General features: G+C 63.9%; 1 protein-coding gene across 1 annotated transcript in view; it reads left to right on the top strand.

The window, feature by feature from the left end:
* KAT2A (lysine acetyltransferase 2A) overlaps nt 1–11,671 on the top strand; it is a 13,930-nt gene extending 2,259 nt beyond the window's left edge. The window contains 16 exon segments of the mRNA XM_078850683.1: nt 861–1,003; nt 1,973–2,012; nt 2,015–2,153; nt 2,931–3,122; nt 3,424–3,530; nt 3,738–3,851; nt 4,751–4,887; nt 5,224–5,432; nt 5,829–5,955; nt 6,546–6,656; nt 6,763–6,906; nt 7,387–7,501; nt 8,083–8,119; nt 8,686–8,749; nt 9,196–9,280; nt 9,751–11,671. Of these exon segments, the coding sequence (XP_078706809.1) occupies nt 861–1,003; nt 1,973–2,012; nt 2,015–2,153; nt 2,931–3,122; nt 3,424–3,530; nt 3,738–3,851; nt 4,751–4,887; nt 5,224–5,432; nt 5,829–5,955; nt 6,546–6,656; nt 6,763–6,906; nt 7,387–7,501; nt 8,083–8,119; nt 8,686–8,749; nt 9,196–9,280; nt 9,751–9,944 (1,958 nt within the window). The 3' untranslated portion in view covers nt 9,945–11,671.
* The last annotated feature ends 42 nt before the right edge of the window (nt 11,672–11,713 follow it).

Here is an 11,713-nt window from a genome sequence, read left to right as displayed (position 1 = left end):
CGCGCTATCTCAGAGTAGCTGACCTCTGCTCCTTTATTGAAGCTGTGAACTGTTCACCAGGCTGAGGTGCTGCTGGCGGGACGTGGGAAGGAGCAGCAGACGGATTACGTGAGAAGTGTGGGAGAGTCTGTGTGTGGTCTCCGTTAGGCCTGGGAATAACGAGCCATGTAGGGATCTAAGCCCCGTGAGCTGCTGGGGTACATACTCCAAGAGTACGCAGAGATCTTCGTACCAGGGAGTCCATCAACTTACCTAGATATTTGCCTAGTTTTACAACAGCCTAGACAAAAAGCACTAGCAAAGTCAGTACAAAGTAACACGTCGTACAGTGACTTGTTTATATGGCTCTAGATGCTGTATACTAAAATGTAAGCACAATATTTATATTCCGGGTGCTTTATTTTATAATTATATGGTAGAATGAGAAAACAAGCCATTGGTCGGTAGGAGTGCCCTGTGACGCTCTTGTGGTTTTATGTCTGATTTTGTAAGCAAGTAGTTTTTAAGTGAGATGGAACTTGGGGTACCCTAGCCTCCTGAAAGGGGTTCCACTGTCTGGAAAGGCTGAGCACCAGCGATTTATTCTATGTCTGGAAACCTGCTTCAGGCAACCCAACTGTAAGACTGGCTTGAAAGCAGACGCTTTGCTGGAAACTAGATGTTGTCCTGCCACCCCAGTCCCGAGCTGAACCCCCTGGGAGAATACATTGCGAGGAAGAAGTGGACAGGTTCCCAGCATTGGTGTAAATCAACACAGCCCATTAAAGGCACCAGCATGGCACCATTTGAGCCAGCTGGGATCTGGCCGGCTGCTCCTGGCCTGGCCTGTAATGGTCACAGCTTTCTGTGGCTGCTGTAAGCCTCGCCTCTTTCTGGTCTCTGGCACTTTGACACTTCCCCCTTGCCTCCCCAGCTGCTGAGGAAATGCATCCTGCAGATGAGCCGTCCTGTTGTAGAAGGGTCCCTTGGCAGCCCCCCCTTTGAGAAGCCGAACATCGAGCAGGTAACGCCAGCGCTCCATAGCGGCCATCCATTGTCACAGCGACCGCAAAGCTCGCTGCACCCTCTGCTGTAACATGCAGCTGACCCTGAGCTAACATGTCTGCCTGGACGCCCCCGGCGGGGGGAGAGGTGCTGGCGTCTTCCGATGACCCTCTCTCAAACCGGATCTTACGGCTTTTAGCTTCCTGGCATCTCTTCCCCGGCCCAATAATCCTTCTATAACTGGGAGACGTTCCCTGCAACTGGCTGACTTGTTATCCACCCAGGGTCTGACACGGACACGTCACTGTATGTCTGGGTGCCTCAGTAGCAAACCAAGCCGCATGTTAGCGCTGGTCCGAGGAAATCCGTCCCGTGGGCCAGTGCTGGGCGCGTTTGTTTCTCGTGGAGGTCTCCCGCCCTGACCCTGGAAGTGGTAGATCTTCGTAAGTCAGAGGGCAGGGGTGGGGAGGGCTCTGGTGGAGCTTGAGGGACAGGGCAGGAATTGCCAGGCGGGGTCAGACCAGGCTCCGTCTTGCCCAGTGTCGTGTCTCCAGGCTTCAGCCAGTACATCTCCGAGCCACACCACTCGGCTGCTCTGGTCTGTACCCTCATGTGCCCCCAATATTCTGGTCTGGGCTCCCTGCTGCCGCCCCTCGGTCCCAGCCTGAGTCTCTCCGATGGAAGCTGCCAGCTTTAGCAAACCGGTCAGTGAGGATCTTGTAGTGTTGATAAATGACCTGGGAATTCTTGGAAAATCCACCCATACTCATCCCACTACACCTGATCCATAACTGGACCCGGGTCTCGGCTGCTCCATTCCACACCTCCTGCAGCTCCTCGGCTGCGTTAACCTCGTGCACCCCCCCCTCCGCCAGCCCTGTGTTCATTGCGCAGAGCAGCTCTGTGTCGGCTGCTGTGCGACAAAGCCCACCGCAGCTGGGGCCTGCCTTCGCCTCCCCTGACGCTCTGCGGGCGCTCTGCCCCACAGGGAGTCTTCAACTTCGTCCAGTACAAGTTCAGCCACCTGCCCCCAAGGAGCGTCAGACCATGTACGAGCTCTCCAAGATGTTCCTGCTCTGCCTCAACTACTGGAAGCTGGAGACGCCCTCCCAGTTCCGGCAGCGCTCGCAGAACGACGACGTGGCCACCTACAAAGTCAACTACACCCGGTGAGCGCTGGGGAGAGGGGCAGGGCGGGGCTGGTGCAGACCCCGTCCCAGTGCAGTGCTCCCCGACAGTTCATCGCCTGCTTTGCTAACGGGGCTTTAGCTTGTGCCCAGCCCCCAGGTCTGGGGGAGCCCTGCCTGTGTCTCCCCTCATTTCATGTCCCCATTGAGGAGATCTGGGCTCACCCTCCTCTCCTGAGCTGCCGTGCGCTCTCTGGTCCTGATCTCTCCCGCCGCACTTCCCGCTGAATTCACAGACCTGGAGGTCCTGAGCCTGCCGCTCTTAAGCATGCCCAGCGCCTGCTGCATCCCCGGAGTGCCGCCGGCAGCTGCCTCTGCCCCCCGGCGGCTCAGCGTGGTGCGCCCTGGCATGTGCTGACTGCACATGCTTGTGCCACTGAAGGGCCTGCAGCTCTGCTGGGCAACTTGTCAATGGGCTAATGCACTTCGCAGCTTGCATCTGGGCCGGGCCAGCGGGTGGGGTTGTGGGCCCGGCAGGTGGGGTTGTGGGTCCTCGTGACGGTTCAGTGCCATGAAGCCAGCGTGCTGTGCCCCTGGCTGGCTTGGAGAGACAGCGTCTCTGTGTGCCCCGCACTCTGCTGGGAAATGTCCCCTATCTTGACTACCCCATTGCCCCTCCATTCCCGATAAGATGCAGCTGCTGCGATTTGCATCCCAGCCCATGGCTGCGACCCCAGTCATAATGCCAGCCCCTTGGGGGCTGGTACCAACGTCCAGGAGTGGGCAGGTCCCTGGGAGTTGCCCCCTTTCTCCCCCCAGCTGGCTGTGTTACTGCCACGTGCCCCAGAGCTGCGACAGCCTCCCCCGCTATGAGACCACCCACGTCTTCGGGCGCAGCCTGCTCAAGTCCATTTTCACCGTCACCCGCCGGCAGCTGCTGGAGAAGTTCCGGGTGGAGAAGGACAAGCTGGTGCCGGAGAAGCGGACACTCATCCTCACCCATTTCCCCAAGTAGGTGGGCTGGCTCCCAGGGGGTGGGGCTGGCTCCCAGGGGGTGGGGCTCTCACTGGCCCTGGCGAACCCAGAGGTGGCTGTGATGGGTGGGTCACGTCTGGTCTCTGCGTACCTGATCCCTGGGCCCAGCTCGCTGGGTGAGGCTCCTCCCCATGGGGTACCTGCCCCGTTAATCTGGGTGGCCACGTGTGGCCCCACACTCCCTCCCCCGTGCTGCTCACGGTTGGCAGCTCTGATGTGGCCATGCCACTAGCCTGCCGGCTGCTGGCTAACATGCCCTGTCACCCACCCTGGCCAGGTTTCTGTCCATGCTGGAAGAGGAGATCTACGGGGAGAACTCACCCATCTGGGAATCTGACTTCACCATGCCAGCCACGGAAGGCGCCCAGCTGGTCCCACGCCCAGGTACTTCACTGGGGAGATGCCTGGGAGCGATTGGGCTCATGCCATGCCGGCTCCGTTGCAAGCCCGTGCTTTCCTCGGCCTGCTGGTGTGGGCCGCGGAGGGCCAGTGCAAACGCCTCCTGTCCGGGGCCACGTGGGCACCAACCCTGGGGCGGGGGGCTGTGGGCCAGCGGGTTCGGCGCGTGAAAGGCTCCGTTCTCATTCCCAGCAGCCGTCAGCACCGTCGCCGTGCCCAGCACCCCGATCTTTAGTAAGAAGCTTGGCAGCAGCAGCTCCTTGTCCTCCATGAGCCTTGACGCCAGCTCGGCAGAGCCTGTGCCAGGTAACGCCGGCTCCAGCCCTGCACTGTCCCCCCCCAGTGGGTGCGGGGAGGGGCTGAGACGGCCCTGGGACCCTGCCCAGGGGCACAAGCCTTTATGGCCCCAGCGCCTCTGGGACTGTGTGCGCCCCGTGCCGGGGGCTCGTGCCCGAGGACGCAGCGCCCTGGGAGGGGTCGGCCTCTGGCCAGCGCCACCTGCCCTGGAGTGAAAGGGGCAAAGTGCTGCCAGACCAGAGTGGTCCACAGTGAACTCTTGAGAGTCCATGGGGCTGCTTGGGTCTCCAGTGTGGGCTGGGGAAGGGATCTCAGGTTCCAGGGGGTGGAAGGGTCTGTGGAGACAGCGAGGTAGGGGGAGGGGGCTGCCCTTGCGATACGTGAGGATGGTGGATGCCCAAGTGGATCGTCGTCAGCCAGCTCGGGAACAGCCTGCCCCCGCCATTCCCTGTAACCCTGGCTCCCGTCGGCCACGAGCCGTTCAGCTCAAAGGTGGGGGAATGAAAGAACAGCCTTTAGACCCCTCGTCTGCTGCCCGCCCCCCACCCCGAGCACAGACTGCCTGGGATGGGCCGTGCCCAATTCCCTGACAGGCAGCTCCACCCAGGAAGCCATGGAGCACCCAGTTGGCCTGACCTGGCCCTGTAGGTGGCCGAGAGGGGAAGCCCCCTGCGGGGTGACGGCAAGGCCTCCCAGCCATGCTCGTGCCCCAGCAGCACCGGTTCCCGCGGGCCCCAGCCCTGCCGAGGCCTGGCTGCTGCTGCAGGGTCTGAGTGCGCCGGCTGCTGGCTCTCTTGCGCTGTGGCTCGGCGGGAGGCGGCGTCCTGAGCCACATGGGGTGGGAGATGCAGGGAAGCGAGTGGCCCATGGCCTGGCCCTGGCGTGACCGTCCTCTGCCGCCCGAGCAGGTGAGAAGCGGAAGCTGCCTGAGAGCCTGACGCTGGAGGACGCCAAGCGGATCCGGGTCATGGGCGACATCCCCATGGAGCTGGTCAACGAGGTGATGCTGACCATCACGGACCCGGCTGCCATGCTGGGCCCGGAGGTACGGGGTAGGGAGCAGGGCAGAGAGCTGCGTTAGTGGGGCCAGGGTTGCTGGCGACAGTAGGAGCTGCCAGCCCTTTGGAGCAGCTGTGCCAGACCTTGGCTGGCGCCTGCTCTGACCCCGTGCCGGGGCCTGGCATGACTCTGTTGTGGGGGAGAGGATGGAATGGGCAGCAGCCAAGGAGGAATCCAGTGCCAGCTGCAGGAGGACATGAGCCCCGCTATGCCCTGGGCAGCCTATTCCCCTGGGCTGGCTCCTGGCTGGGCGTCAGTGGGCCGGAGGGGGGTTGGGTAGGTGGACAGGGCTTTGTCCCTTACCCCCCGCTCCGCGCCCCAGACCAGCCTGCTGTCAGCCAACGCGGCGCGGGACGAGACGGCGCGGCTAGAGGAGAGACGCGGCATCATCGAGTTCCACGTCATCGGCAACGCGCTCTCGCAGAAATCCAACAAGCGGATCCTGATGTGGCTGGTGGGGCTGCAGAATGTCTTCTCCCACCAGCTGCCCCGCATGCCCAAGGAGTACATCACCCGCCTCGTCTTCGACCCGTATGTGGGGGGGGCTCTGGGGAGCCGGGCGCAGGCTCCGGGGTGGGGGGTCCGCTCTGGGGAGCTGGGCGCAGGCTCCGGGGTGGGGGGTCCTGGCTCATGCAGGAAGTGGAGAGCCCCAGTTCGGTCCCTGCGTCCTGGTTGCTCCAGAGGCCCAGGCCCAGCGTGACCCCAGCAGCTGTGGGGTGGGGGAATGGTCTGCACCCCCAAGCCAGGCTGACATTGCGGCCCAGATTCCTCCCCAGTCCCATCCTGTTAACTCCAACGGGGCCACTGCTGTCTGAGCTGCAACCTCCTCCCCACCCCCCCTGCTGCTGCAGCGACTCGCGGGGGGCAGGATGGTGCATTGAGGCTGCCCCCCACCCCCTGTAACTCTGGCTGTGCCTCCCCTGGCAGCAAACACAAGACCCTGGCTCTGATCAAGGACGGCCGGGTGATCGGGGGCATCTGCTTCCGGATGTTCCCCACCCAGGGCTTCACGGAGATTGTCTTCTGTGCTGTCACCTCCAACGAGCAAGTGAAGGTGAAGGGAAAACTGCACTCACCGGGGGAGTGAATGAGAGAAAACAGTGGGGAGCTGCACGTTGGGATTGGGGAGCCCAGGGCAGAGATAGCTGGGGGGGGGGGGGGGCTGCGGGTCGGGAGGGAGGGGCACCGGCAGGGCTGGGGGAGCCCAGGGCAGGGATAGCTGGGGGGCTGCGGGTCCGGCGTGAGGGGAACGGCAGGGCTTGCGGGAGCCCAGGGCATGGCCAGCAGGTTGGGATTGGGGGGTGCTGCAGAGGGGTTTGGGTGGGGAGCCCAGGCGTAGATAGCAGGGGGGAGGCTGCAGGCCATGGCTCTGGGGGAGGGAAGGAGGCAGGAGCTGTTTTGCCCTGGCCCTGGTGAGTGCAGCCTTGTGGACGGCAGGAGGTACCCCGAGGCCGGGCCGGGGACCATGTTTAACGCTGGCTGTTCCTGCGGCCGAGCAATCGCTCTGCTGGGGTCTGTTCCCCCAACATGTCCTGGGGCAGGGCCAGCCTGGGGCATCTCCCCCCAAGCCCTCTTGGAAACACTGAGACCCACCTGCCCCGGGGTCTTGCCTGACGGGCCTCTGTCTGCCTGCCTGCCTGCCAGGGGTACGGGACGCACCTGATGAACCACCTGAAGGAATATCACATCAAGCACAACACCCTCTACTTCCTGACCTACGCCGACGAGTACGCCATCGGCTACTTCAAGAAGCAGGTCTGGGCCCCTGGCGCCGCCGGCCCTCGCCCCCCTAGGGGAGTGTCCTAATCCCCCCGCCCCCCGATGTGGCTCGCTCGCTCTCACAACCCCCCTTCCTCTCCAGGGCTTTTCCAAGGACATCAAGGTGCCCAAGGGCCGCTACCTGGGCTATATCAAGGACTACGAAGGGGCGACGCTGATGGAGTGCGAGCTCAACCCCCGCATCCCCTACACCGAGCTCTCGCACATCATCAAGAAGCAGAAGGAGGTATCTCCTGGGCGGGGGGCCTGGCTTCTTGCCCCCGCCACGCCCGCGTGCCCGCAACACCTTGAATGCTCTTGACGCTAGTGCAGGGAAAGGGCGTTGCTGCCGGCCCAGGAGGCCGCTGTCCTGTGAGCGCCCCTCTCGGGCAGCGTCTCCGTGGCCCAGGCAGCTCCCAGCAGAGCTTTGCCATGCGCGTGCTAGTCACAGGCCAGCGTCCGGCCGCGACGCAGCACCTGCCTCGGGCAGACCCAGACCCACCCCCTGGAGCTGCTGCCTGCTTCCGGCTCGCCCTGGGCAAGCCCTGCTTCCAGCCCTGGCCGCTAGGCAGCCTTGAGGGCGGTGGCTGCCCCATCCTGCGGGCATGGCCCTGCGCCCGGCTCCCCCGCCAAGGCCCGAGGGTGAGGGAAGCAGGCCGGGACCAGCCAGACTCTGCCCTCGCCAGGCCTTCCCCCGCTCGCTCCCAGCTGGCCTCTCCCGCCGCAGATCATCAAGAAGCTGATCGAGAGGAAGCAGGCGCAGATCCGCAAGGTCTACCCGGGCCTGACCTGCTTCAAGGAGGGCGTGCGGCAAATCCCTGTCGAGAGCATCCCTGGAATCCGTAAGTTCCGGCCACGAACATCTGCAGCCCGGGCTTTGCCTGCTCCGGCAGCAGGGAAGGGCTCTGACGGCTGGCCACGGCGGCCGTAGCTACCCACCTGGCGCCTGTGCCTGTCCCCTTGCAAATGGTCTCGGCTGTGGCCAGGCTGTGCCACGGCACGGTCCCCGCTGCAGCGTGCAGCATCCCAGTGGCCCCTGTCCTGGGGGGCGAGGCTGGGCAGCAGCCAGCTCCTTCCTTAATACAGTAACAAGAGCAGGAGCCTCAGGAGAGAGCGGATGGGTTGAATGGCTCTGCAGCCGGCCACCTGGCAGTGGCTCTGATCTGTGCACTTGGACAGGAGCACAGCTGGCATCCCAGCCTCGGCTCTGCAGGACTGTACAGCTCCCGGCACGTCTCGGTGGAGCAGTGCATTCCGGGGGCAGCGGAGGGGGGTGGTCGTGCCCCTCCTAGCCAGGTTTTGGAGGGCTGGGTCGGGCAGTTCGGAGGTCATGGAGGCAGAGTGCTACCCAGGGACGGCACCTGAGGAGGGGATTGGGACGCGGTCGATGGCATGTGAGCGAACGCCTCTTCCTGCCTTCCAGGAGACACGGGATGGCGGCCGCTGGGGAAGGAGAAAGGGTAAGTGCTGTTCCCAGCCCCGCGTCTGTCGCTGCTGGCCTGGGAAGCTCACCAGGGGTAGTGAGTGGGGGGAGCAGCGGCACCGGTTTGATATCTTACCCCTGTCAGCAGTCCGGGCCAAAAGGGGCGATTGCTGGAGGGCCCTGGAGCTGTCTCCCTGGCCTGGCAGACAATGCAGGGATGGCACGTGGCTGCAGTCTATTCTCACCACCCCGGCAGGGGACCCCAGGCTGTCAGATCTCGGGGCAGCAGCATCCTTGGGGCATCTGGGCCGTAGCTGTGTGGGAGCAGCCGTGACACACGTGGTCTGAGCCTGGTCACGTTGCCTCAGGGATCCCTCGTGTGGCTCTGTCCCTGGCAGGCCGCTGCTCTCAAAATGGAGGCAGCGTGTCCTGCTGCAGCAGAGTGCCCTGAGCAGGCTGCCCAGGAGGGAGGACACGAGTCCCCCCCAAGCGGGAGGGCCAGGGCCTCGCCTAGCCATGAGAGCTCGGTGCCCGCTCGCCTGCAGGTGCTGGGAGGGGACAAACGCGGTGGATGCTGACCTCATCTGACCCCTTCTTCTGCAGGAAGGAGCTCAAGGACCCAGACCAGCTGTACAACACCCTGAAAAACCTCCTGGCCCAAATCAAGGTGATGGCGCGTGGGGGGCATCTCCCCTGGGGTCTCACTCTGGGCACCGAGAGATGCTGGAGGCAAAGACTTTGTTGGGTATCAAGAGCTTCCATGGGTCCATTTGGCATGTGCCCAGGCATGGAGGCTCTGTCGCCAACTGAGGGCTCCGGGCGGGTTCTCCCTGAACCATGGGGTTTCTGGCACCTTCCCCTGCCACAGCTGGGTCCAGCAGCCGGGGGAGAGGCACCTCGGCTGGTTCTGATCCATGGTCCCCGAGTCCAGGGCATCTCGCTCTGTCTGAGCTCCCTGTCCTCAGGGTGGGGGTCAGGAGCCAGGCACCTCCCAGGCCTGGCTCTGGAAGAGGGCGGTAGCGGGCTGGGGTGTTCGATCTGGTGTGCAGCGGGAGGGGTGTTCGATCTGTCCGCCATGCCTGAGGCTCTAACTGCCCCTCGCCCCCCCCACAGACCCACCCCAGCGCCTGGCCCTTCATGGAGCCCGTGAAGAAGTCAGAGGCCCCTGACTACTACGAGATCATTCGCTTCCCCATCGGTAGGTGGCCGATCTGCCCGAGGCCCACGCTGCTCCAGGAGGGCCGCACGCCCGGCGGGGTGGGGGGTGGGGCGAGGCGAGCATGGGCTGCGTGGGGTATACAGTGGCAGTGGGGGGGCAGGACTCCTGGGTCCTATTTCACCTCTGGTAGGGAAGTGAAATCTAGTGGCTGGAGTAGGGCTGGGTTCTGCCCTCTCCTGTGGCAGGGGTACGTGAGGTTCTAGTGGCCAAGGCGGAGGTGGGGAGCCCTGACTCCTGGATTCTGTTCCTGGCTCTGTCACTGACTCACTGCACCCCCGTTTCCCCTCTGTGGGGCTGAGGGCGCTGGGCTCTGACGAGGGGGAAGCACGGAGGGAGTAACCCAGCCAGCCACACGCTGGTCGCTGCCCCCGTTTCCCCTCTGTGGGGCTGAGGGCGCTGGGCTCTGACGAGGGGGAAGCACGGAGGGAGTAAGCCGCTGCCCCCTGCAGACCTGAAGACCATGACTGAGCGTCTGAAGAACCGCTATTACGTCACCAAGAAGCTCTTCGTCGCCGACCTGCAGCGCATCATCACCAACTGCCGGGAGTACAACCCCCCCGACAGCGACTACTGTAAGTGCGCCAACGCCCTCGAGAAGTTCTTCTACTTCAAGCTCAAGGAGGCCGGGCTCATAGACAAGTAGGCACTTTGGGGGCCCTGGCCCTTCAGCGTCTCCTCCTGGCCTCGCGCTTCCCTTGTGCCCGGAGCTCCTGGCCGGGACATCGCTTCCTGCGTCACTCTCCCAGGAGGGTCTCCTGGGCTTCTCCGAGCCCGGATCAGGTGGGGGCGGGGCGCGCATAGCTGCTGAACGGCCAGAGTGTGGGGCCAGCTCCCCTCCTGCTGCTGGGGGACGCCCCTGGGACTCTGGCTTCTCAGCTGGCACTCGCTGGCTCGCCACTGGCCTCTCCCCTTGGTGTCAGGGCTGCGTTAGCCACCGGAGCGGCCCAGGGCCCCTCTGCAGCAGTCCAGGTGACACTCAGCATGCGGGTGTCGCTGCACAAACTCGGAGCCTCACCCTGGAGGCAGGAGCCACGGGCTGCTCTTGGCTCTGCAGTGGATTCAGCCGGGGCATGGACCTGCTGGGCTTGAAATTCCCCTGGGCTACGCACGTCTTTGCTTTATGTGGCTGAGGCCCAGCCCCCACTCCCCCACTGCATCTCCCATACGAACACTGCTCCTGCCGCAGCCTGCTGTGTTCCCTTCGCCTCCTGTTCCCGCCCGCCCCTTTGCTCCCCGTGGAGCATCCCTCCCTGCCACTCACTGCATGAATGTAAAATGGGGTCGGTGTTCTCCTCCCCTGCTGGCCAGAGGGCAGTGGGGACGCGAGCTGCCCCACTCTGGCCTTGCCTGGGTTCAGGGTCTCGGCTGCAGGCTGTGTGAGGTGGTCCGAGGGGTCTGTATCAGCTCTCAGCCATTCCTCCCCCAGCAGCTCGGCCTGCGGCCGATGCTCTGTCCTGTCCTGCCCCGGCGCTGCATGCTCCCCTGGCGCTGGGCCCTTGCCTGTGAGTCTGGCCCCAGCCTTGCTTCCCTGGGGTGAGCCATTCGGCTAGCATGTTAGCCCCTGCTGCGGGCCCTCTGAGCTGCACCAGGTTCTGACCCCATCTCCCCTGCCCCGTGCTCCAGGGCTTCTCCCGGCTCCAGCTCCCTGAGCGCTGCACTCCTGCGCCATAGTAAGGGCCACCTGGGGCAAAGCTTCCCACCATGGGCTCCTGCCCCTCCATTTCAGTGGCACTTGGGCTGCAGGCCCTGGGGCAGGGGAGGGTTCTCCAGTGTGGTGGGGTGACAGCTCAGGGGAAATGGGTCCTAGGCTGGAGCCTTGCTGTGCAGGGGTGAACAGAGTGGTGAGCGGCTAAGCCAGGACCCCTCCCTGCTCCTTCCTCTGTGGCCTGAACGGAGTCCCCTGGGCAAGGGAATGATGGGCCTTGGGGCGGCTGCTCCCTGCCTCACAGCTGGGTTACTGAGCTGTCCTGCAACCCCTCGGGAAACAGGAGCCTCCTGCTCCTTCTGCCTCCCCTCCATGGCAGGGGGCCCCTGAGTCCTGGCAGAGCGACAGGCCCCCGCGAAGTAGAGCTGTTGCCCTCTGGCTCATCGGTCACCTCCCTGTGGTACCAGCCCGTGTTGCTCCTGGCGGCCTGGCTGAAGTCACTAGCAACGCGGGCCGCGAAGCCTTCTCCCCGCGGGGGAAGCATTTTGCCGTTGTGTTCCCCCAGACTGCTCACTGTTGCCTTATTCCCCCCGCGCGCTGGCCTGTCTCTCGTGCGCTGCCATGGGGCAACTGGTCCCGCTGCCAGGGGCCCTTCCCATCTCCCCATTTCATTTTTATTTTCCTTTATTTTATTTTTTTAAATAAATGTACGTGGCCCCCGTGAAGCACGTGTCTGTCTCCTGGTGTCCCGGGGCCCCCAGCAGCGA

Source organism: Lepidochelys kempii, chromosome 27 (assembly GCF_965140285.1).
Source record: "Lepidochelys kempii isolate rLepKem1 chromosome 27, rLepKem1.hap1, whole genome shotgun sequence".
Taxonomy (NCBI): Eukaryota; Metazoa; Chordata; order Testudines; family Cheloniidae; genus Lepidochelys; species Lepidochelys kempii.
Note: the sequence above shows the minus strand (reverse complement) of the source record. Positions and strands in the feature narration are given on the sequence as shown.